Source organism: Caretta caretta, chromosome 1 (assembly GCF_965140235.1).
Source record: "Caretta caretta isolate rCarCar2 chromosome 1, rCarCar1.hap1, whole genome shotgun sequence".
Lineage (NCBI taxonomy): Eukaryota > Metazoa > Chordata > Testudines > Cheloniidae > Caretta > Caretta caretta.
The window spans coordinates 106,407,186-106,434,512 of record NC_134206.1 but is presented as its reverse complement, the minus strand read 5'-3'; the positions used below and the strand labels follow the sequence as shown (position 1 = coordinate 106,434,512).

At 43.1% G+C, this 27,327-nt stretch overlaps 1 protein-coding gene across 2 annotated transcripts in view; it reads left to right on the top strand.

Annotated features, from left to right (window-relative positions):
* NALF1 (NALCN channel auxiliary factor 1) overlaps window positions 1-27,327 on the top strand; it is a 779,391-nt gene that overhangs the window by 675,102 nt on the left and 76,962 nt on the right. The window contains exon 3 of one of the 2 annotated variants that reach the window (XM_075129739.1): window positions 4,296-13,297. The exons of the other annotated variant lie outside the window; for it this stretch is intronic. Within the exon in view, the coding sequence (XP_074985840.1) occupies window positions 4,296-4,771 (476 nt within the window). The 3' untranslated portion in view covers window positions 4,772-13,297. Of the gene's footprint in view, window positions 1-4,295; window positions 13,298-27,327 lie in introns of those variants that run through there. 2 annotated transcript variants of the gene reach the window in all.

The window sequence follows — 27,327 nt, the reverse complement described above, 5'->3', positions numbered from 1 at the left end:
TTTTTCCTCTGCTAGGCTACTTCTTGGAAAACATCCACTAATGCAGCTCTGCGAGTGTTGTAATGTTAGTCTTCACATGGTAAACTTGGCATATGAACAACTCCAGTACATTTATGACCTCATCAATGACTGTCTCAGCCATTCTGAGACCTTCAGAGGGAGGATAGAGTCTTCAGAGGCTGAATCAAATGCCTGCCAATAAAATCATTTGGTCTTTCCAGCCAGCATTCCAGTTGTATTGCATTCTGCAAAGACGTGGAAGTGCAGTGACTTTTACTGGTCTGAGTGATAACTGAGGGATATACAACAATTCTGTTCCCCAGCAGCAGCCACAAAACCAGAATCTTTTAGAAGCCTTGTCTAGTGTCTCACAGAAAGCACTAGAACATCTATGTCTTTGTGAAAAAATCCAGCACTTAGTAGCACTTATCTCTGTGGAATTGATGACTTACAACATAATTTTAGTTTCATATCCTTATGGGAACTACAAGGAAACTTCACTGACAATGTGAAGCAGCAGCTTCATTACACCATGAAACGATGACATTCTTTGAGCAATTCTTCAAATGCTGGAGAATTTTCCTGCAAGGTACATAGTTAACTCATCCTTCATGCAAATATCAGACAGAGGCTTCTCCATTATGACATTGGAGATGTTCATGGAGTCAATGATTTTGTATTGGACAGGTGCAATACATGGAGTCTCTGCTTTCTGGATATTTTTAATCGATTCCTCTACATACATGTCAAACACTCAAGGTGGACTTTGTCATAGGTCAAGTATTTTCTCTATAGCCTCATACTGAAGTATTCAGCCAGATCTTTGCAGGTGTTAAGTTTCTGGTTTGTGAAGAACTTGTATCTCAGACATACTATCTATGACTGATATGTCAAAAGGACTCTGCTGGCATATGGTACCAGTCATGTTGTCCGTAGGTGCTGACTTAGGAAGACCGTGCAAGGTGTGCTTGCTTTTTGCCTGGCACATATGCACTTTTTCATTGTTTTCAAACATCCGTCACAATACCCTGGAGAACTTGCACTTTACCATGCTCTCATATCAACATCATGCTGAGATCTGGACATGACCAGGAGATGAGCAGACAATGACTTGTCTCTGGTTAGGACCATAATAGTCCCTGCCACCTTCACTCTGCCTTTCTTTTTTGCATTTGAGCACAACTTTAGCCTGTTTTTTCTTGGTTGGAACCTATAGATTGACGTAGCATCGAATAATTCCTTGGGGTTTGAAGTCAAGTCAAGACCCAAAGTATCCATTCAATTGACATCTTTAACTATCTCAGCACTGAAGACTGCTTTTGTCATGATATTAATGATCTTCGGTCCACCATACACAAATGGGTTGTCAACACATTACATGCATTCTTGGTATACACTTGATGTGATGCTCAAAATCACATGCATGGTCCTCTTTTTTCCCAATGCATCTACTTAACTTTACTTTCCAGGCAATGTTCTTGCTAAGAGTGACTCTTACCAACTCACCCAGGATTCTCCCAGGGTCTTAATCTTTGGTGGTGGTGTGGACTGGCTACACAGAATCTAAGTCTTCTTTCAAACCTTTGTTTAATAGCAAAGGGCAATCAAACAGTCATTTCCTATTACAGTTAGTGCAAGTCTTACCTTACAGTGCCTGGGGAGCTCAGTGGTCTGAGATGGATTCACTGTCTGGACCTTCCTTCAGGCTGATCCTTCTTCCTCCATCTTATTCAGCTCCACACTTAACTATTTATAACCATCCTATGACAGTTGCAGTGAGAGATTTCCTGCCAAAGCCAAGCTGTAGTGTTGCATTCAAACTAGCAACAGTCAGCTAAAGCAATTGATAAAATATCTGTTAACACTTATGTAACCACTTGAGAGAGAAAAAGAAAAGAAAGCCTAATTAAGAACATTCAGTTCTACAGTTAATGTGGCAGAGCAGGTAAAAACACACATCACTCAATTCAGCAATCAGAGTGGCAGAGGAAGTCACATGCACTCAGAGTTAACACTCAGCTCTGAAAGGAGCAAGCAGTAACACTCAGGCCTGATATACACGACAATGTTAGCTTGACATAAGTCCCCTTGTGTCAACCTAGTTATATATGTGTCTACACTTAAATTTGTCTCCCACCAATGAATGTAACCTGTTACAGAGATACAATAACACTACCTCCCCAAGTGGCATCGTGCCATGGCCGATGTACTGAAGTCAACACATCACAAGTGTAGACACTGCATTACTTATGTTACAGTCCTTCAGCAGCTATGCCTGACACTGACCATTTCAATCATAATTGTGACCTCAAGAGTCTGGAGAGGTACCACCAACGATGCCTCTGGAAGATCATTCACATCAAGTGGGAAGACTGTCGCACTAACGCCAGCATCTCACTGAAGCCAGTGTCACCAGCATTGAAGCAATGGTCCTTATGCACCAACATTGTGTGCGGATGCCAGATTCTTGCCTCCCAAAACAAGCCCTCTACTCTCAGCTCACCTATGGTCAGAGATCCTATGGTGGTCAGAGGAAATTCTACAAGGACACCCTGCAAGCGTATATCAAGAATGTGGACGTCACAAGCTGGTAGGAGCAAGCCACCAACTGACCTCAATGGCCCCACATCCTCCATCAGGCAATGGCCAGCTTTGAGGAGAAGCTCCTTGCCCTGGAAGTTGAAAAGAGAGAGAGAAGGAAGGGAAAAAGAAAGAATGTTCTCTCAGCAGGCAGTTGACCTGCCAGGAAATGTCTGTACCTACTTCGGGCAGATCTGTGGTTCCAGAATCGGACTCCTGAGTCATCTCAGGATCTATATGTAAATCTGTGGTAGAGATCATCCTCGAATCAAGGGATCGCTGCCGACATAATTGTGAACTCCACTTCCCAGGCGTCATGGAGACTGAAAGGACCCCCTCCTCTTTAAATCCCTAAGACTGTTCAAAATGCTTTCTCCTGATTGTCCAGCTTGGGAAGCACACTTAGAAGCTATCCATTGTTGTGGGCAGTTGCCTAGTTGACCATGTTGGCTACATGCTCCAGATGTACTCGGGCTTGGAGTAGACAGGGGATATTGGACCTCCTCTGCTGTGGGGAGGAGAGACTGTGCAAGCACAGCTACGGACCAACTGTAGAAACATGGACATCTATGAGCAGATTGCACAGGGGATGCAGGAGAAGGAGTACAATGGGGACCAGTAGCAGTGCTGCATAAAAGTGAAGGAACTGCAGTGGACATATCAGAAGGTCAAGAAGGCAAACAGTCAATGCAGTGCCAAGCCATAGACTTGCTGCTTTTCCAAAGAGCTGTATGCCAGACCTGGCAGAAACCCCACTGTCACCCCATAGACCACTGTGGATATCTCCAACAGGCCCAAGTCACAGTCCCCTAGGATGAACAGCAAGGTTAAGGAGGACAAAGAGAAGGACGGGGGATATGTAACCAGGGAGTCCAGCTATGCTGTGAGCAAAGACTTCTTTGAGACTCCACCACAGTCCAGTCAGTCCTGGCAGTCAAACACAGGTGAGCCTGATGCAGGGGAAGAAACCTCGGGTAAGAGTGTACCATTACAGTGATGGCGCCCCCAACTTACCAGGACACAACTATCAACTTTTCATTAATTTACTTGTACTAGAAGAGATAGTGGTACAACAGAGAGGTAGCGCTGTTATCCACTTTTCATTCCCCTGGAGAATTAGACAAGGGGGTGGGGGATGCAGAGCAGTTTATGTACACAGGGATCTCCCTTGCATCATCCCGAGAAAACTTGATGAAAATTTCACGGAGATACTCCGCATTCCTCTCCCAAAGTTTTCTAGGGAATAGCAGCCTTTTTTCTTCCTCTGCAGTAGGGCACTATCCTATCTACACCAGTCAGCGAAAACTTTAGCAGGCATCATTGCAGTAAACAGGCTAGCAGCAAAAGGGCCCTAGTAACTTCAGGATGCCAGCAGCAGTTGTGCTTTCTATACCTTTGATATGCTCAGGAGAGAGATATCAGCTAAAATCACCAACACCTGTGGAAAATGGTGCCAGCATTCAGTCCATTGCCCTATACTCATAGTTTCATGCAACCGAGCAATTTCCTCCTGATTTCCCTCACCCCTGGTGGGCCATCCTCACCATGGCTGGTGCTGTGGGTGGCACCGTGCACAAGTACTTTGAAGCAGAAATGTCAATAAGCATGTCTTGGTTAAAACTTTAGGGGGGCAAGGGAAGGGAGTTCTGAATCTTAACTTTCGCTTTCCGTTGTGACAATACTGACAATGGTACCTCTGTGTGTTTTATCTGCAGCTGCTCCCGTTGCAGCCTTGAGGGGTTCCCTTTCCACACCTGCAGAATGTCTGAGCCAGATGAGAAGGAGAAAGAAGAGGACTCAGGATTACATGTTCAATGAGATTCTGCAAGCCAATGCTACATCACTCTGTGAGCACAGGGCCTGTAGAGTGAACATTGCAGACAGCCTGGACAAGGAAAGAGCAGGCAGGAGAAAGGCCCACGAGTGCCAGCAGGAAAACGAGAGGGAGATGCACCAGGACACGATTGGGCTTCTCTGGCAGCAAACACAGATGCTGCAGACTCTTGTGGACCTACTGGTTCAACAGTCATGGGCTTGTCTCCCTTTGCAGTCCATGGAGAACTCCATTACAGCACCTCTCTACCCCATCCCTCAACATTCCATGTGGCATCAGAGGCCGCATCCCCACCCCTATCACTCCACCCTGGAGGATATTAAAGACAACCACAACTTCACACACACTGACCTGTGAGAGACATGGTTGCTGTATGTGTAGCTAAAATGGACATGAATGTTCTTTCCCCTGGTTAGGTTCTGTTCCACTAATATATTATGTTTTTTATGTATTTGCTCTTAAATTGCACAGATTTTTTTTTTTGCACTGGTTTTGTTACTGAATAAAATTGTATTACTTGGAAAATAATTCATCTTTAGTAGTTCACAACATATGCTGCAAAGTGCCTAACACTTCAGAAAGCACCTACTTGTTACTGCACAGTGTGATGCAAATCATGGGGTCTGTGACACCATGCAATAATCATAAATGTACAGCAAGCACTGCAAAATTAATAGGAGCATTGACAATGTTAAATTCCTAGGTGTGTTCCAAGCACCACACAATGCCTAACAGGCCTCCAAACTGCGGGGCCAGGTAAAACATGGTAAACTACTACATATTCCTGTGGTTCACTGTGAAAGTGCTCTTTCAAAGCCTCCCTGAGCCAGGTTGAGCTCTTCTAGTAGCCCTTGTGTCTGGTTGTTCAATCTCAGCAGACAGTCATTTCACCTCCACTCTCCACCTCCGTGGCAACTTTCCCCTTTGCTTTTCAGATATTATGCAGGACACAGCAGAAAGCTATAACCGTTGGGATTTTTTTTCACTGACATCCAATCTTGTCAGTAAACAACACCAGCATCCCTTCATGCTACCAAAAGCACACTCAGCAGTCATTCTGCACCCACTGAGCCAGTAGTTGAATCTTTCCTTGATGCTGTCAAGGTGGCCAGTGAACGGCTTCATGAGCTGTAGACTGGGTCCCACAAGATCACTACTGGCATTTCAGCATCGCCAATGGTAATCTGCTAAGCAGGAAAGAAAGTCTTTGCTTTTTGCTTTCTGAACAGTCCTGTGTTCTTAAAGATGCGAGTGTCAGGCACCTTCCATACCCAGCCAACATTGATGTCGGTGAATGTCCCCCGTGATCCACCAATGCTTGCATAACCATAGAAAAGCAATCCTTTCTTTTGATTATAGTCTTTGGCAAGTGGGTCTGGTGCCATAATAGGGATATGTGTTCCATCTCATACACCACTGCAGTTTGAGCACTCAGTTACTGCAAATCCATCCACTACGTCCTGCAGATTGCCAAGAGTCACAATCTTGTGTAGCAGGAGATGATTAATGTCCCTGCCAACTTGTATGATTATGGCCCTCACAGTAGATTTTCCATCTCCAAAATGATTTCCCAATGACTGGTAACAATCGTGCATTGCAAATTTCCACAAAGGGATTGCCATTTGATTCTCCACTTTCAATGCAGATCTCATTTTGGTATCCCTGAATTGCTGGGGTGAGTTTGGTACACAGATCCACGAATGTGACCTTGCACATCCGAAAACTCTGCAGTCATTGCTCATCATCCCAACCCTGCATTACAGTGTGACCCCACCAGTCAGTGTTTGTTTATCAAGCCCAGAAGCAGTGCTCCACCATCTGCAGCTGCTCCATGAACACCAACAACAACCTTGGATTGGGTCTCAGTAGTCCCGCAGCAATCTTCCCTCCAGGAAATTGTCATGTTGCCTGCTGATTCACTTTTTACGGCTCTGCAAATACCGGAGGATCGTGTGTCCTGCGCTTGCAACACTCATGACAATAGGGCAGAGTTGTCCAGGTTCCAGGCTTGTGTCAAAGATAGTGGACAGTGAGGAGTGCCACGTGGATTTGTAGAATTTTTTTAAAAGGAGCAGAAAAAATGGGATTATATATGACATTATGGGATGGAAAAAGTTACATGCTTGGAAGTTGACACCTTGCTTCCAGTCACCCCTGCATGGCTCATTTCGGCCCCACTAAGCATTACCCTAACTTCCCAAAAGATAGTGTGCTGGCCGGTAGTGGGTTGCACACTGGGATAACTATCTGTGGTGCACTCCTGGTGAGTAGGTGCAGCACTTACACAAGTATCCAAGTATGCCTGTGGACAGCAATATACTAACTGCGACGGCTTGATGCCAAAATAACTTGTGTCAACCAAAATGTGATGTGTACATATGACCTCAGCTCTGCAAGAAGCAACACTCAGCTCTGCAGGAAGCAAGGTCAGTTATACTCAAAGTGTTCTAGAGGAGGGGGTATAAAAGAATTCTCTCCGATATTGCTACAGACTGCTTCATACAGTTTCTCACTTGTGTCACAGTTTGAAACTGCGCTTAGTGGATGCCTTTGGGCCTCTGATTTACCACAGAAGAAATAGGTTTTCATCTCAAAATGGCACCAAATATAAACTAAGTCTTGCCCACAGCTGTCACTTGTCCTGGCAACTTTTTTCAGATCCTCAATGTACTTCCTCTCCAATCTAGCCAAATTCAGTTTATTGATGCACTTTTTAGTGCATATAGGGTGCCATCAAGCATTGCATTTTACCAGGTCCTCTGTGATGGTATTCTCTGTGATGGTATTCTCTCAAAGATTCAGCTACTCGTTGGTACTTTTTGTCTCCCCATTGATGCCTAAAAATGACCAAAGTAAAAGCAAGGATTTTGTAATAAATTACTTTGGGACTGTAATTAATTAGATTATATTATGTATGTTATCTATCTATGTGCATACCATTTGTGAGTGGATTCCAGTAATTTTTGGCTGGATGCTGACATCGTAACAAGTGCCTCATTACAACTTTCTTGGCATGATTAACAAAGCTGATAATCAATACCACTTTTTTGCCAATGATGGCAAATCAACTTGAAACACTCCTTTTATTTACAGTAATCTGGAAAGTGAAAAAATTAATCAGGTATCAAGTTCTGATCATTAACTGATAAAACAGTAATGCTAGTTGAGGGCCACAGTTTAAGTTTGTGAGGGCTGCATGGATGACCTGCCTGTGTTAAAGTATAATTTAAAGTTGGTTTTTAAATATTTTCTTTACTATATGTTTATATAATTGTTTTAAACACGTTTGATATGTTTGGTACCATTTTGTTTGTGGGTGAAAGGGTTTTCAAATGATACCCAACTCAACCCATTTCCAACAGAATTCTATTATCAAAATTTCCACCAATCAGAGAACCTCGAGCTGGGGTGTGGGGGCGGTGGAGGTGGAGTGAGTCCCCCTCCCGCCATTCTGCAGGGGCTTACACCATTGATATTAAGATTCTGTAGAATTTACAAACCAAATGACACTTCCCTTGCCTTTTTATCATTAACTTGCCCATGGAATTACATATGCGCCCAGACTGTCATCCGCAAGGATGGGACAGTCACCTGGACAACCAAAGATGGTAGAAAGCATTACTCACAGCTATTTCAATGTGAGAGCTTAGCAGCAATGAAGAATCCAAGAGTATTCCTACACTATTAACTGAACTGACCCATTGTGGATATGAGCCTTCAGTCAAAGAAGAACCGCACTGAGGTTGCAAACTCCCCAAAATACTTTCCTCTGCCCACCAACATCACCTTTGTTTTTCTCAGGTTAGCTTCATCCATCTGTTCTTCATCCATGAGCTGATCTCATCCAAGCACTGGGCCATCTTGGTGTTAGTGGTGTGGCCAAATGTGGTAAAGGATAGGTGTGTCATCTGCATATTGGTGGCACTTGAGTCCATGTTGACTGACTGGTTCACCTAGTGATTGCATGTAGATGTTGAAAAGAACTGGAGGGAGAATTGAACCTTGAGAAACCCCACCAGTGAGGGGTCTAGTGGTGGACATGCAGTTTCGTATCACTACTCTCTGGGCACGTCCCTCCAGGAAGACCTCAAACCATTTTAGCGCATTATCTGGACTTTTGCCACCTCTCAGGCAAAACAGCAGTATCTCATGATGAATAGTGTCAAATGCTACAGAGAGGTCTAGGAAGATGAGAATGGATGTCTGTCCTCTATCTACTAACAGAAGGAGATCATGCAGATTGTTCTGGGTCTAGAATGCCGGCTTCAGTTAGATGAACTTGTGGGTGGCCTTTGGCTAGCTTCTCTATTAGCTTCCCCAGGAATGACAAGTTTGATGCTGGGTAATAGTTGGCTAGGACCGACGAATCCAGGGTGGGTTTCTTCAGTGTTGTCCTGATTATTGCACGTTTGAGGGAGGAAGGGGAAGTTTCCTTCTCTGAGAGAAGCATTGGCTATTTTGTTCAGGAGTGGTATCAGCTGTTTGTTTCTCTTTCACAAGTCAGGAAGGACATGTGTTGGATTAATTTGTCTTGGGTTGGGATTCTTTTAGGGTGTCCAGAACTTCTTGATGAGTGAATGTACTGAACTCTGGGAATGCAGGTGGAAAATGCAGGTGGGCTGTTGGTTGGTGCACTTGAGAATGCTTCCCAAATGTGCTGTTCTTTTCTCAGTTAAGTAGGATCACAGTGCTTGGCTCTGATGCAGGCTGTAAGTTCATCAATGGAACTGGAAGTAAATATAAAATCACTGCTGATAAAATCTACAGATGATACAAAGATTGGTGGAGTGGTAAATAATGAGGAAGACAGTGCAGTCATACAAAGTGATCTGGATTTCTTGGTAAGATGGGCCCATTGAAACAACTAAATGTTTTAATACAATCAAATTCAAAATTATACATCTAGGAACAATGCATCCCATATCTACACAAAAGGGGACTGTATCCTGGAAAGCAGTGTATCTGAAAGGGATGTGGGGATCATAGTGGACAAGCAACTGCATATGAACTCCCAGTAATGCCATGGCAAAAAATTCTAATGTGATTTTTTCATATAAAAACTGGACAGTAGGATTATGGAGGTAATTTTACTTCTATATATGTCTTTGGTAAGAGCAAAACAGGAATACTGCATCCAGTTCTGGTGGCCACATTTTAAAAAGGACGTTGAAAAATTGGAGAGGACGCATAACACAGGTTCAAGTTTCTGGAGAAAATAACTGACAATGAGAGACTTAAACTAAAAAGAGTAAGCTCTTTATCAAAAAGAAGATTGAGAGATGACATGACTACAGTGTATAAGAAGTACCTTCACAAGGAGTAAATACTGGTTACTAACGGGCTCTTTAATCTAGTGGAAAAAGGCATAAGAATCACCAATGGTTGGATGCTAAAGCCAGACAAATTTCAATGAGAAATTAGGCACCACTTTGTAACAGTGAGGCTGATTGAACCACTTGAACAAGCTTTCAAGGGAAGTGGTGGATTTACCATCTCTTGATGTCTTCACATCAAGACTGGATGCCTTTCTGGAAGATATGCTTCAGCCAAACACAAGTTATTGGACTTAACAGAGGGGTAACTGTGTGAAATTTAATGGCCTGTGATATACAGGAGGTCAGACTAGATGATCTGTTAGTCCCTTCTGGCTGTATACTATGAATCTATGAACGCAAGTGAAATAAGGTGATTACAATGGGAAATGTTAGGCAACCTTAATTATAGATATTGCTTAGTGCTCTTCCTACAATACTTGTACATAGGGTAGCACATTTAAGGTGTCTCTGGAAGCCTAAGCGCTGAATAGCTCTGTGGTTTGGAATCTTAACATTAATATTGCTTTTTGGTATATAGACCCACATTTTCAGAAGACTGTGTGTGCAAAAATATGGGTGTAATTTTACACTTCTTACATAATCTGGGACCAACTGAAATATGGAAAATTCACTAGTGCCTGTAATGGGAGCAAAATCAAACTCCTCATTTGTGTGGATGGTCAAATGACTACATGCACAGATGAGGTAACTGCATTCACAAATGACCAATTATATGTCTAATTGTTCATTTGCACATGCGATTAGCAGAGTAGTATACTCCGTTACAGTAATGGTGGACTCAGATTAGACACATTTGAAAAAAGACATTAAACACATTTTCTGAAAATGTAGGCTATACTGTCTCTTGATTCCTGGGGAAAATGCTGTGCAGTTGATGAGACATAATTTTTCAAGAAAAATTAGAGGAGGAGGTCACTTTCCACAATGATTGCTGCTGTGTGCTTATTAAGTCTAAAAGCAAAAAAATCCACTAATCAGAGCATAATCTGACAAATTCTTGATTATGACAATATGACTAATGGGAAAATAAGAGTCATTCTGGGAAAAGGTAAAAATTTAGGACGGTGACTTTGCATATTTGACTGTGTTTAGTAACTAGTTCAATATATAATCAAAATACAAAATCTGGAAAGCTCGATAATGTGCATGAAAAGTGGAGGTATGTTGTGGTTAACTGTGAATATTTATTAGCCAACACTGAATAATTACAAGTTTTTTGTCTTCTGAAATTTGTATTAGAATCTCAAGTGCTGTGTAGAGGACTTCATGAGACATTGTACCACAGATTAATAGTTGTTTTCCAACAATGTAATCTTCACAACTTCGTTGAAATGACATTTTAAAACAATCCTTTCCAAATGCACGCAAATCATAAAGATTAAAAAATCATATACGCTCTAAGTGTTCCTAGTTTTGCTCAGAGACATAGTAGAATTAGTGATTCAGTCTACACTAATCAAATAGGGGAAATGTCCTGGACTGTGCATCATTGTTATAATACACAGAAAGTCTTTCAATACGGTAGGAAAGCAGAATCTTTAATCATTATCTGGTTCAGTATGTTAGCTAAATCTGCCAGGCATTTTAAATGTGTGTTGGTATTGAACTAAATGAGTTGTACAGTTGAGGAAAGTGTACTTTGGGGTACCCTTAGTTAATAAAGAGGCTTCTTTGGACCACCCATAAACTGGGTATTTTAACTGTCTTACCTATAAGTGAAGCATTGCTACCACCTTGAATTGGCATTTTCAAAAATAAATCCTAGAGAGAAGAAATTCCAGAGTTCAACTCACGGGTGAACAGCATGCTTCAAGTTTTCTTTGTAGTGCAGTAACAGAATAGTCCTGAGAAAAGAAAGGTGAGCAATACACCAGGGGTGAAAAAGCAAATATCCTGTTCCCTTTCATCACTGACAGTGCTTCCACAAAAGAGGTAGCTTTCAACATTTTCACACATCTGAACAGGATTAATACTGTTTATTTCTAGTCATAGAGAATGGTGTGTCCATCAGATTAACCTAGGCTTCAATTGCTATAGAATTGATCTTGGCAATTTATACAAAAGGGGACGTTTCATTTTCAAGTGTTTGTCATCATTTGGGCCAGCTATAGATTAAAGTTTCTCCTTCTGGTAAATTTTGCAAAGAAGTTACTTATATAAACTATAAAGATGCTTAAGGGACATCATCAAGTCAAACAGACTCAAATTTGAGGATTTGGAGTTTGTTATTTTTTAAAAGGGGGTTTTACAAAATTCAGTATAAAGGTCAATTATTCTGACTTCATCAAATAACTGAACACACAATGCCTGAAGTTTCATCCTAACTGCAAACATTTTCATTAGAAATGATGCCTCGGTGTATCATGGAGGTTGTAGTATGTGTGCTTCTAGCTACCATTCTCTTTTTTGGGAGGCCTTCCCCAGATGTACGTAGAAGTTTTGAGATGTGAACTGAAACTGATCAATTCTCACAACTACAATTCATTAACAGAGTTATGTGGCAGGGACAGGAGACTGGAATTTGCTGAAAAATTTAAGAATTTCTCTCTCACACGCACACACTCACACTGTTTGTTTTTCTGTTTTGCAGGGTTCAGAACAGACCCATGTTCACCGAATTTTTATCGAAAATTGTATTCATGTAGTTGTTGAATATTTTACTATTAAAAACATTTTTCAGTAAACAAATATTGAAAAGTTTTTATGATGTTGACACTAAAGTCGTGAAAAATGAAACATTCCATAAACATCAAGTTTTTCTGCAAAATGTTTTGTTGTAGAAAAAGTCATCTTCCAACTGGAATTGTTTGTTGTTGTTCAAAACAAGGCCTTTCACTAGTCTACTGTCAGGAAGGTGGAAAGACAAGAACAAAACCTGTCCCTCTAGAAATCAGGACAGGTTAGGATGGCACTGATTATGGAAGCAGTTGACCTGGTTCTGATGAGCCAAGTTTTGAACACAGAAAGAGGTAGCAGTTGAATTCTTAATGATGCCTTAGATAGCTATAGGAAAGGAGAGTTATTGTTGTTGTTTTCTTTTCAGATCTGCGCAGCTTCAGAGCCTAAGAGGTCTGCGATGTTTCTATAAGCCAATTGGTATGGAAATTAATTATAGTTGGATCCTTAGGGTCAGATTATGAGCCATTTACTTCAGTAGGTCAACAGTCAGTTATTCATGTAAGTAATCCCATTAGATGAGTGAAGCTATTCATATGAGTAACTGCTCACTAGTATGAATAAGGAATTCACAATCTGGCCCATTGTGTTGTATGTGTCAATTTTTAGGTCCATTTTTCTAACAGTGGGAAAGAAAGCAATGGTGAAAGCCAATCAGAATCCAGTGTGAGATGAAAGGGATAGCAAAAATGTAGTCCGAGACGTTGGAGAACAGAGAGAAATGACTGTTGTATAACTGACAAAGGAAGAATTAAAATCTTGAAGTTCCACGTCTGTTGTCCAGAGGTAGAGGAGAGGGAAAAGAAATTCTTCCCACATTCACATAAAATAAAGGTTGGGTTTCTTTGGCACATTTCGTAATATTCACTGTAAAAATTGTACTTATATTGGCTTAAAAATAAATGGTCCTGATTCTCATTTATACTATATCTCCTTTACTTTGCCATAGTGACATGAAGGAGCATTAATGTAAATGAGAACCAGACCCTAATATCTTTGCTTCTGTGTGTTGTCTGCACATAAACCTTGCACCAAAATAACAAAAAGTGCCGGTTAAAGCCAATTTAGTAATTTTGGTGCAAGTCTGAATGTGGTATGAAAGTGGCTGAAATCAATGTAATTAGTTAACTTTTTACCAGAGCTTGTTGGAAAAAAATTGTCAGAACAGTTTTCCATTGGAAAATGCTCTTTCGATGAAACTGAATTTTTTTCATAAAATTGTATTGATTTCAACAACATTTTAAAGAGAATTTTTTTTTAGAAAATTTCAAAATGTATCATTTTGTCAACTTTGGAATGAAAAGTTCTGATTTGTTTTGTTTCAAATCACCTTTTCATTTCAAAATATATTGTATCTAAATATTTTAAATAAAATTTAAACAAAAGAAATAAAATGTTTTGAATTTATCAGAATTAAATGTTTTGATTGACCCAAAACTAAATCTTTTGGCAGAATTTCATTTCACACTGAATTTTGAAATTTTGGCTTTCCATCCCAATTCAGAATGAAAAACTATCGAAACCTTGAAGTTTTTGTGGGACCAGTTCTACTTGTTGCCAACTTTAGCTAAATCAACATTATCTACTTTTCTTCCAAAATAAGGGTATCTACATGCAGACTTGCACCAAAATAACTGAATTGGTTTAGGAAACCAATTTAGTTCTAATGGTGTAAGCTGGTATATAGTCCTTTATCTTGGTGCATTGCTATTTGTCGGATCAAAATTTCACTTGGTGAAATCCCTGCTGTGTTTCTACATCTCAGTACTATTTGGAAGGTTCAGCTTCTTTCTTTAGTAAGAATTTTTTAAAAAGTAACTCCTTTTAATCAGGCTTTGGGAACTGTAAATTCCAGCCAAGGAACTCTGTCCTTAGTGTAGCTAACCTAAAAGATAACTGACCTGCTCTTACTTTAGCATCACCAGTATGTATCACTGTGGCTTTGGGAAAACACTTTCTGTGCTAGAGATTAAGTGAAATTATTCAGTCAGGCATACATGCACATATAAATGAAAGATGCTGAGATTATTGTGGTGTTTATGTACAGAACTTGTTGTGGTACCCTGTTGACAACTGACACATCATTAAGTCCATCTGCTTGTGTCAGCTGTCTATTTCTTTGGCTGCCTGCTGTTATGAGATGTACGTCATTTCTTTTGCCACTGAATATGTTTAGAGTTTTCTTAGACAACCAATTCAGCCATCCAGCAATGTTGTCAGTTTATTTTTCCACAGAACACTTTCAGAGGAATAATGTATTAAGTGCCTGTGTAAATTGCAGTGGCAGTGCTCTTATATTTGTTATAAGCTAAGTTTATTTCATAACTGCGAAGCATTTATTATCCTTCTGTGGGACATTATTCCCTATGTGTCAGGTTTTCCTTTAAGTGCTTTCATGTCACATTTTTGTGTCTGTTTTCTATGAGTAGTTCATCCATGAAATTTGAATCCATTTACTGAGCATGTGTCTTTTTTTTTTTAATCGTCTCAAAACAAAGAGCCTGGAGTACACAATTGCACACATACATTTGCTTATGCCTGCTTGAACTGCGTAAATACCTGAAGTGAACATGCAAATTAGCTACGTTCATGTGGCCAGTTAGTGTGAAAATACCCAATATGCTCATTCAAATTGATGATGCAAACATATAAATTAGGCATCCATAAATATTTGGAGTCAACTGTTTGTGTCTAACTTTGAAAATCAGATCCAACACACCATTTTCCCCCACATTAGAGCTGTAACATTAAACAGCACCCACACACCATTTTCCCCCACATTAGAGCTGTAACATTAAACAGCACCCAAAAGGAGCTTGAGTGTAGGAAATGGAATTGCCAGGGAAGTGAGGAAATAATATAGATCAGGTAGGGAAACAGAAAAAGAAACAGGGAATTTATCTTTCTCATTCCAAAAATGAGAAACCACAATGACAGAATCCTGAGAATTGGCACACAAGCAGAGTAGAAGTCTGTTCTCTATTGCTCATCTTGAGGGACTCTGGAGAAGAAACCCTCCACCCTAGGCTGCAGAGAGGCTGATATGCCACCTTGCATCAAGTACTGCAGGCATCCCTGAGGCTGCAGTAGCCCTGAACTCCCTGCATCCTGCTGCCCTGAGTGGCAAAACAGCCCTATACATTTGCATGGTGGTATTTCTGGCTTTTCCTTTCCCCAGCCCTGCTCCCACCATGTACCCCACTACCTGTCCATGCAGAGGTACAGTGTGTCTGAGTGGGGCTGCTGTCCACTCTGCACTGAGGTGAACGACACTTGCAGGTCCCGCTCCAAATCTGGCTTCCCCACCCACCCTGTGCTGCAGAATCACACAAATGTTGCTGCACGTGGAGCCCTCTGCACCATGAAGAAAGAGCAACATTATAATTATTATAACTGTATTGGTGCTAACTTTGCCAGCCTGTTTTATCAGTAGGAGTCTGACTCCATACAGCCATTACCAATGTAATGCTAATGAGAACTTGACAGTAGAACTCCAGACATAGATTCTGATAGTACTGCTTCCAAATCTGCAGCTCCCTACAGTCAGCAGATCCTGTGCCTTAGCACCACACAGGCAGTTCATTTAGGTATATTGGTTTCAATAGGAATTGCACAGGGCAATTTCAAAGTTGTATTCATCTGCCATCCCAAAGGAAAGAAACAAGAAGGAGTGGAAGGGAGTGATCCCGCCAAGTAACCTACATATTTGCCTTAATTTTCCAGGTGCCTTAACATGCTACCAGATAATGAACATGCTGATATCAATGCGCTCTTACACGGTGCTACTAGGCTGCAATACATATAATACTTTATTTGATTTTCACATTTTGATGATATTAGAAGCAAATTAACCTAGTCTAGATTAATTGGAAACTCATAGAGTTTCACAGGCAAAGCTGTCAGACAGGTGGTGTAGATGAGGCTGTTAAAGGGTTTTCTTCCTGTAAAATGGAAAAAAAAACACTGATAATTTTAGTAAGTTACATAACATGAAATAAGAAAAAATGAGCTGGCTTCATCTCAGTCTTGTTATATTTTAATTCACAGTTCAAATGAGCCCAGGCTGGCTCATTTACACCAATCAACCACCTCCTACATCTAAACCAACCACAGGGTTTTGGAGCAAAAGGAGATTTACAAAGGTGCAGATAAAATGATCTACAATTAAGATGCTTCCATTATGCACCCTCCACAATGTCCCTCTGTGCCCCCTCCATACTGTGTAGGTAGAAGATTATCATTGTGATTATCTGCTCTGAATGAGACAGCAAACAAGCCATTGACTCTCAGTGTGGAGAGGTAATAGTCTTTTATCCATTTCTTGGGGATCTTTCATGAGTTTTTTTAATGCTACAGAAAGGTGGTGAGGTTTGTGCATCCTGAGAAGAAAGGATCACGCAGGAAATGTTTTGATGATAGCAGTGGGAGATTATGGGACATTACAGTTGGAGTTGGAGTTCATTTCGTTTAATATTGTCTGTGTAATGAGGTGGAGTGGCCTCTCTCAGAGCCCAATGGGTAGGGCCAACTCCACTCCCCCTAGTGGGCAGAGTCAGACCAGCCCCGCTCACCACGCCAGAAGCAGAATGGAAGGACTGGAAGGATAAAAAGTGGGGCCCCCAGCTCAGTTGGGCCAGAGCCCAGGGAAGGAGACAGACATGTCTAGCCCTCTGTGTAAGGGGACTGTTGCCCCCTTACTAATATTCAGTGGGGGTGTTTTGGTTGGCTAGCTCCCAGTACTAAAAGAGGAAGGGTTTCTGGGAAACCAGGACCCTGAGACTGATAGTCCCCAGGAACTATGGGGAGAGGCCAATGCTCCAGGTCAGCCTGAATGGCAGGGTGGGCAGGCTAATCAGAGAGTCAGGAGGCCAGGGAGGTCCCGTCCTCCAGGTGAGCTGGGTTTGCCTGGGTCAGACAGAGTGGGGCCCAGCTAAGGAGAAAGCAGGGGCCCAAACTAAGCTGGGGAGCAGAGCTGTGCCTGATCCAGAGGGACCAGAAAAGCAGCCCAGAGAGAGCAGGCCCTGCCTGTCCTGGGAGCAGAGCTGCAGCCCCAAAGCCAGAGGCACAGCCCAGAGAGAGCAGACTTGCCCTGGGAGCAGAGCTGCAGCAACCAGAGCCAGAGGGGCCAGAGAAGCAGCCCAGGGAGCTGGAGGCAGAGCAGCAGAGACAGGGTGGTGGAGCTGGGGCTGGAGCAGTCCAGAGCTGGGTGCGGTGAGCAGCGGGGGAGACCGAAGGGGACCCTGGGCAGCAGGCCCAGCACAGGGCGACGCCTCAGCCAAGAGGCTCTGCAGGCCGGGCTTGGATCGTAACCCCGACAGGGCGGGGGCGACACGGGGAAGAAGGGTCCTACCACTTAGAGCCTGAGAGCGTGTGGCCACCACCAGAGCAAGTGTCCAACCCACAGCATCCCTGAAGCACAGCCAGGGCCTGAGAAGGAGGCCTGGGACTTACAAGGAACAGACTGTGAACTGCCCTGACATTCCAGAGACGCTGTTTGTGATGTTCCCTACCACAGAGCGGGGTGAGGTGTTTCCTTTAACCTTTCCCATATCCCCTTATTCTTTTTTAAAATTAATTGTTGATTAAATAACTTGCATTTGCTTTAACTTGTATGTAATGGTCAGTGGGTCAGAGAAGTGCCCAGTGCAGAGAGAGTACCCCGGAGTGGGGACACCCTAGTCCCTGTCCTAGGTGACGACACCTAGGGTTGTGGGGTTGAGCCCCCCCAGGAATCCTGGACCCAGCCTTGTTGGGGTTACGAGGACTCTGCCGGACAGGAGAGTGGAAGGGGAGTCCTCAAGGGCAGGGAGGCCACTGGGTAAAGGAAGTGGGAGGGAGGACTCAGATCCTTTCGCTAGCCCACTTCACCAGGGTAGTGCAGAAGCCAGGGAAGTTCCCCACAAAAGCGGGACAATTCCCCCGCTTACATCTGCAAGACTCTACCAGATCCCAAGCCATGCACTGCCCTGACTCCAGAGGAGACTGACCACAGGGAAAAGTTGCTGGGAATGCTGTCTGGGGACCAGCTGTGGAGGGGTGCTTCCAGGACTGCCGGGTGCTGCATACACCTAAGAGACTGAGGACCCACAGACTGTGGAGCTGCACCAGAAAAGAGCAGTAGGAAGTTACTCAGAGGAAATCAGACTTTAGTCCAGTGGTGTTTCCAGAAGATATGTCAATATGTTTCAGGGGATCCCAGCTGACCCAGTGGCGAGATCATTCACCACTGTTAGGACCCTGGGTGGCACCTGGTGAAGTAGGGTGGGCCCAGGTCCCCCTATCCCCTGCCACCAACAACAACCCTGGGGTGGTGGCCTGCTCACCTTATGCCAGATGGCCTGTGTTTAGTTGTTACTGGCTCCAGCCTGAAGGCTGCCGCTAAAGACTGCTCCTTGCTCTTCCCTGCACAGAAGTCCAGAGCACTCGATTGCATTTGCTGTCTTCCCTAGCCAGGCAGCTTGGCTAAAAACAACCTGTTGCTTGGGTCCGCTCAAAGAGCCAGGGCTCTAGACTGGTGAGTGTATCTAGGAGCTGCTAATTCCCCTGATAATTGACTTCTGATTGCTGTACCGCAGTGAAGCAGAGTGGCCTCCCTCTGAGCCTGATGGGGAGGGTTGACTGCCAACGCACTACAGTCTGTGTTTTATACATGTGCTCGGAGCCTGTATTATGGGCATCTTATCTACACTGAACAATAAATAAAAAATGACTGAAACTAAAGACAGAATAGTGAAAATGCAAAATTAGAGGTAGCTGAAAAATTAGGCTCTGAATGAAAAGTTTGAGAATATTTTAATATGGTATTTGCAAAACCATTTCTATTGAAATTTGTTATTTTTAGCTTCCAAAAGGGTACATTTTTCTCTGAGAATCACACTGAAAATTGTGTACTAAGACTGCTCCAAAATTATTTTTTAAAGAAATAAAAAAAATCCTAAATTGGAGCTTGGTCTGCACATTTGAAACAGCAGTAGGTGGGTGCAGACTACGAACTTTTAGTGTGCAGTCACAGAGTCCACAACAGCAGGCTAGAGCACGGTAGATTTGCAACAAGGCTTTTCTGCGCAGTAACTCACCAGGTAGGCCAAGCCCTTAGAAAATGTAAACTGGAAACAGTCTCAGAACTTTTACTTTTTATATCAAGAACTGAAATAAAGAACAAAAATGGGACAGTAAGACATGGATTTCATTTATACACCCTGGGTTTGAATTTGTCACAAAATGATTAAATAACATCAAACTGCAAAAATTCAGAGTTAAATTTCAAACCCAGTTAGGATTGCATCAAATACAGCACACATTTAATATTAGCTTTATGGTGCACATTGCTTTGTAATTCAGATAATTGCTACTAAAAAATTCCATATATATGTGCATTGTACAAAGAGTCAGTAGTGGATGTCCATAGCTATAAATTTTGCCTTCAAAAATCTATCTGAGATTAAAATCTGGCCTGCACTATGAAAGGTCACTCACTACTTGAAGATTCTTGCATATCTACAGCTAGTACCATACACCAATTAGAGCCTAAACTCTTTGCCTGTTTCTGGGAGGAATTGAAAAAAGTTTAACATCACTTTAGAATAGTTTCATCTCTTCCTTGATTTATATAGTAGTGTTGTGTGAGTGGAGAGAAATCAAATTCCTGGGGTGAGATCCTCAATGTCACTCTTCCCCCTAGAGTAAAAGGATCAGAGCACCATGAAAAGGTGGTCCCATAAATGTCCCATATCCAGCAGTGGGAGGGTTCCCCCAGTGTAGGCACTGTGGAAGACAGCTTAAAGCTGCCTCTTAGGGGCCTCCTTAGAAATCCTGGTACCAGAGGAATGCCAGAGGCAGGACTGGGGATAGGAGGGGCATGCTGGGTATATGGCCACAGCAGAGATGCCAGGATATGCTGTTTCCCTAAGACTTTCTGGACCAGCTGGGAGCCCACGACCAGCCCAGGATCAGGAGGGCACAAAGGTGATTTAAAGCTACCATAACATGTACACACGCACACACACACACGCACACACACACACACAGAGACACCCCCCCCAACTCCTCACCGAATCACACCCCAACTGTTTAAGCACAAAAGTAGAGATTGCCCTCCAACCCTAGTATATCCCATGATGCATTGTGGTCACATGACTCCAATGATGAATTACATTTATTCAACCAGAAGAGAGACTGGTGAACTATGGGAGATGTAGTCCAGTGAGGGAGCCTAGCCCACATAGAATAATCAAGGCATGAGGCACTCAAACAACAACATCCATGAGGCACTATGGCTGCTCAGACACAGATTAATGTCAAACATTTTGACTCAGTTCCACATGCCAAAATATTTCTATTTCCATCAACCCAAGCTAAAATTCAGCTTTGTTTTTCCCAACAGAAAATCAATAAACTTGGGCAAAATTGAAATTTTCCTAACTTAAAATACTGTAAAGGGGCCTGATTTTCGGAAGACTGTACAAAAGATTTCAGGCATTCACTATGGGGTTTTGATGTAATGCCATTTATGTATGTGCAGAAAAAAAACACCATCACTTCTGTTTCAAATCATATTCCCAGTGATGTTCTATCCTGGAGACAATATGTGCTTCAACGAAAGCAGAAAATAATTTGAGTATGTATTACAATGCCACTAAGACCTCTGTCAGACAAGATAGAGAATAGCCAGGAAGCAGCCAAGCTTAATTTCATTTACATCAAATTTATTGATCATATTTCTGTTTAAACCATTTTAATATATCTAATCTGATACCGTCTCTAGTCACAGAGAGAAGATATTCAAGCAAGGCTCCTCAAAGCTCCAAACGTTTACAGCCATTAGTGGCAGTATCTTTCCATAATTACCTAATAGCAGTCACAAGAGAGAGCACTTCAGTATGAAGCTCTAAGTTCCTCATTTAATTACGTATCAGGTGAAAAAAAGAAAAAAGAACTGCAAAAGACTGTGCAGAATCAAGAAGCAATAAATGCTGAATTTTAATCTGCACAAGATTTTAAAATAATTCTGCAATAAATTGATCCAGGTAACTATTCCCTTTTCAAAAGAGACATCTGATAACATTCTTTCTTTCTAACCATAATTCATGTTCTGTTCAACCATAATTCGGCAAGCTGTCAGCCACATATATTGTCTCTTGCCCTTAGATGAAGGGGACTGTCAAAGGAAAACAAAATAGTGATGGAAAATCCCTCAAAATACCTCTCTAAAGAGTGTCCATAAAGGTATTCAAAACACAAGTGGCTGGTGAATATGCAGTAGAACCGGTGGCCACCACTGTAAACTCTATGGGCTTCTCTACATGCAGAGCTGCACTTGTTTAACTCAAGGTGTGATATTAAACCATTTTTAAACAAACACTTTTTTGGTTCAAAAGTTGTTTATTTCAGCTTTTTTTAAGTAATTTAGCAATAGGCTTGAGATAAACAGAAATGAGCCCCTCTTAAGCCAAAGCAAGATTGTCCACACAATGGAGCTGTTCAGAAAGGAGGAGGTAGGCTGGTGTCATTAATCTCTTATTGCTGGAAGCCTGGGTTCAGATCCTGATATGTGGTGAAAGTAAAATTTAAATCTTCATTCCTGAACCCTAGGAACTAAAAATGGAGCAGCAGTTTTGTCTAAGGGATTGTAACAAATTATACCAAGTCAGGGCCAGTTTCCAAGTTAAGTTCCCTTAGCTGATGTTCTAAAGTAGTAGTCCTAAAGAGCTAGATAAGTTCATGGAGGATAGGTCCACCAATTGTTATTAACCAAGATGGTCAGGGATGCAACTCCATGCTCTGAGTATCCCTAGCCTTTGATTGCCATAAGCTGGGAATGGATGACACGGGATGGATCACTTGATGATTGCCTGTTCTCTTCACTCTCCTCAAAGCACTTGGCATTGGCCACTTTTAGAAGACAGGATACTGGGTTAGATGGACCATTGGTCTGACCCAGTATGGCCATTCTACTGTATTTTGCAGTTCTGTGTAAAAGAAATAATTTGGTCTGCACTGTTCTTCCAATGTAAGTCCATTATCTATTAATCACCACCTCATTTATATTGCACTCAGTTACTGAAACTGCATGAAGTTTACTAAGGGTGAAATTCATCCCTGGGTAGAGGGCCCACACTCTAAGCCTTGCAGTGGATCAGTGAAGGAAAGACAGGTTTATCTGAATTGCCAGTGCTGGAAAAATTAGGCTATTGTGCTATTATGCACTGGGGTTGAATTAAAATTTAATTGTATCTATTCACATTCATACCAATGTAATAGCTTGCGGTGGGTAAATGTGTGGTCCTAATCATGAAAGGAATAGCCGGATCTTTGTTTAGATTATTTAATTTTCTGTGTTCCAGTGTATGGTCTGTATAGCCCTAGCTGTGAAGGGTGTGGTCACATTCCTTTATCTGCTTCGTTTAACTGTGTGAGTACAAGGTCACTGACCTGGTGTTTGAGGAACACTGCTACTCCCCATCTTGCTGTGTTAAACACTGTTCAGCAATGTGTCGATTATACCAAGTGTGTTTATTGAATTTACTTATCTCCAGGTGTGACATAAGCGTTATGTGTTCAGTCCTAGTTGAGGCTCTGGCTGGATCCCTCTAACAGCCTCTGTGTCTTGGCTCTGGCCATGTGCTGGGGAACATTTCAACAGGTCTGTCCATCTGGAGTATTAATTAACCTTTGTTTTATGTGCTGCCACCTCAACTGGTCATTATCATCAGCCCATGGAAGGAATAAAAATATGCCAGCAGTGAAGAGATGAAGGAGACTGCCAAAAAACACATTTAGGGCCCATGTAGATATGAGAGGACATTCTGAACATAAATGAGGCCAGCATAGCTTTATCACCACAACTTCTCACTTCTGCTGGTATCAGACCACAGTGAACTGCTGCAAAGAAATAGCAACAAACTGACTATGAAAAGCATTTCTACTACCATCTGAAATTAAATTTTGTTTCATTGCAAAACTAATTTTGGCAAAGGACTTAAAATTCATTGATGTTGTCAGGGTTCCTCCCCCACTCTGAACTCTAGGGTACAGATGTGGGGACCTGCATGAAAAACCTCCTAAGCTTATCTTTACCAGCTTAGGTCGCTAACCATTTTGGAGTGGGAAAGTCAACTGTTGGACTCGTGTGGATGGAAGTGTGCAGGGCCATTAATCGCATCCTGCTCCGAAAGACTGTTTCTCTGGGCAACGTGCATGACATTGTGGATGGCTTTGGACAAATGGGCTTCCCTAACTGCAGAGGGGCAATAGATGGCACGCATATTCCAATTCTGGCACCAGACCACCTAGCCGCCAAATACATTAATCGCAAGGGGTATTTCTCAATGGTTCTCCAGGCGCTTGTGGATCATTGGGGGCATTTCACTGACATTAACGCAGGCTGGTCCGGAAAGGTGCATGACGCGCATCTTTTAGAACACTGGCCTGTTCAGGAAGCTGCAAGCAGGGACTTTCTTCCCAGACCAGAAGATCACCATAGGGGAAGTCAAAATATCCCCACCTACCCTTTAATGCCATGGCTTATGAAGCCATACACAAGGAACCTTGACAGCAGCAAGGAGAGGTTCAAAAACAGGCTGAGCAAGTGCAGAATGACTGTTGAGTGTGCTTTTGGCCATTTTAAAGGCCCACTGGCGCTGCCTATATGGGAGGCTGGACCTTGCTGATGACAATATTCCATGCTTATAGCCGCATGCTGTACACTCCATAATATTTGTGAAGGGAAGGGTGAAAGCTTCACTCAGGTCTGATTTGAGGCTGAGGCTCAGTGCCTGGAAGCTAATTTGAACAGCCAGAGACCAGGACCATTACAGGGGAACAGTGCGGGGCCATAAGGATCAGGGATGCCTTGAGGCAGCAATTTGAAGCTGAAAGCCACTAATGTTTGTTGCTATGCTCGGGAGTGCAGTGCTTATAATACGAGGGGGTGATTGTGATTGGTGAAGACGATGCACTGTGAAGGTGTAAGAAAATTGCCTGTTGCTTTGCAGGGCTGTGTTTGCATTCAATTTATGGAATAAAGATTGCTTTAAAACCAAAACAATTCTTTTATTAAAAAACAACAACCAAAGGAGAGAGACAAACAAAAAAATCATATCAGCAGTGTGGGGGATCGGGGAAGAGAGGGTCCCAGGAGGAGGTGGGTTGCTTAAAGAGCTGGGAGGGGTTGCAAGTGCTTTGGAGGATAGGATTAAAATTCAAAATGATCTGGACAAACGAGAAATGATCTGAAGTAAATAGGATAAAATTCAGTAACGACAAATGCAAAGTACTCCACTTAGGAAGGAACAATCAGTTGCACAAATACAAAATGGGAAATGACTGCCTAGGAAGGAGTACTGCAGAAAGGGATCTGGGTGTCATAGTGGATCACAAGCTAAATATGAGTCAACAGTGTAACGCTGTTGCAAAAAAAGCAAACATCATTCTGGGATGTATTAGCAGAAGTGTTGTAAGCAAGACACGAGAAGTCATTCTTTCACTCTACCCTGCTGATTAGGCCTAAGCTGGAGTATTGTGTCCAGTTCTGGGTGTCACATTTCAGGAAAGATGTGGACAAATTGGAGAAAGTCCAGAGAAGAGCAGCAAAAATGATTAAAGATCTAGAAAACATGACCTATGAGGGAAGATTGAAAAAATTGGTTTTGTTTAGTCTGGAGAAGAGAAGACTGAGAGGGGACAGGATCACAGTTTTCAAGTTCATAAAAGATTGTTACAAGGAGGAGGGAGAAAAATCGTTCTTCTTAACCTCTGAGGATAGGACAAGAAGCAATGGGCTTCAACTGAAGCAAAGGAAGTTTAGGTTGTACATTAGGAAATACTTCCTAACTGTCAGGGTGGTTAAGCACTGGAAAAAATTGCCTAGGGAGGTTGTGGAATCTCCATCATGGGGGATTTTTAAGAGCAGGCTGGATAAACACCTCTCAAGGATTGTCTAGATAATACTTAGTCCTGCCTTGAGTGCAAGGGACTGGACTAGATGACCTCTCGAGGTCCCTTCCAGTTCTATGATTCTATGAGTGTAAGATTTGTGTATATCCAGGTATCATATGCAACCTTGTCCTTTGGAGTACAGTGGAGCGGGTACTCTTCTTAAGCAGGGCGAAACTGCAGAGGGAAGGGTGTTGAGTGCAGTGGGTACTGGGAGTCCACAGCTTGTGGAGCGTGTCTGCTTGGCACTCCATAGCGTTTAAGAGCCACTCCGTGGCTTCGTTCTGGTGTGCCGAGTTCTCCTTTCAGTCCCTCTTCTCACTGTCCCACTACTCCTTCAATTCTTGTTTTTTGGCCACGGAGTGCATCATGACATCACACAGAAAGTCCTCTTTAGTTTTCGTGGCCGCTTTCTAATTCTGCACAGCCATTCAGCCAGCGATAACAAAGAGGGTAGCTAGGCTCCCAAGGTTATATCTGTGAAGCCAAAATGCCACATGTTACAGAAGCAGTATTGTTTACAACACACACACCACTGAACACAACCAGTACTCACTCACCTGTCATTAACTGGCTGACCCCAGGCAAGCACACATGAGCCACAAGACCCCCAAAATGGTGAGTAACCACAGGAGCAAGGGAAATCAGGGTTCCAGGACCGTACTGTACACTTGGAGAGAGCCAGCACTGTGAGGAGGGACGGGGGGGGCCTTATAATCATTCTTGTCCCCACATTTTCCACAGGCTGTATTCATTATGTAAGATATCTCACTGCTGAGGGTGAGCAGGGAATCAAGGGAGGGTCTTCTCCAAGACTGCACCTTCCGCCCTGGCCCTTATGCAGCTGGTCTGTGTTCAGCAATGCCTCTCCCCTCTCCCCAGTGCCAGCAAAGTGGCAAGGGAAAGTTACCCTTAATGGGGCAAGAAACAAAGCAGCTCTGCAAAAGAACCTGTGGTTTCAGATTGCCCAGTATCTCCATGAGAGTTTTGTGGAGATCTCTGAGGCAGATTCCCGTGAAGAGAGGGGGCCAATCAACTAGGCAAGTGGTGGTACACGCATCATACAGAGACAAGCCTGCTTTCTGTAACCCGCCTGCCCCCAACAACTTGCTTCAGCGATTCCCAAAATCAAACCCACTTACCAGGGGCCTCCTCTCCTGTTTGCTCTTCGCCAAGCTCTGACCGCTGTGACTGGCTAGCCTCCTCCAGGGTAGAGAAGAGTTCCTGGCTGCATTCGTCTCTGACATTCGAGTCGTCCTCTGCCTCTGGGTCCTCCTCCAGCTCCCCCTCCTCATCCAAGATTTCCTCCTTCTGTGTCGGTCCACTCTCGACTGGCACGCCAGCCACCAAAGCATCCACAGTGGCCTTTGCAGTAAAGGTGGGGTCGCCACCGAGTAGCATGTCCAGCTCTTTGTAGAACCGACAGCTCGTGCGCACAGCACCGGAGTGGCATTTTACCTCCCAGGCCTTGTGGCAGGTGTTCCGCAGCTCCTACACTTTGACCCTGCACTGCAGTGTGTCCCGGCCCCTCGATGTCATGCAGTGTGAAATCTGTCTGTAGATATCATAATTCCTACAGTTGGAGCGCAGCTGGGATTGGGCAGCCTCCTCTCCCCAAATGCTGATGAGGTCCAGCAGCTCGGCATTGCTCCAAGCGGGGATCGCCTGGTGCCTGGAGCAGGCATGGTCACCTGGAAAGATGCTCTGAGACCACTACACGCGTCACCAAGCAAACAGGAAGGGGACTTTCAAAATTCCCAAGGAATTTAAGGGGCTCACGGTTGGTCACCTGAGGGCAGGGCAGTAGAGTTCAAACCAATGACCAGAGAGGCTAGAACAGGCATTGTGGGACGCCTCCCGGAGGCCAGTCGCAGCGCTGCAATTGCCCAGGGTGTCTACACTGGCACCGTGGCGCTGTACCCCCAGTGCAGAAAGCTCGACGCCTCTTGTCGGGGTGGGTTTTTTACA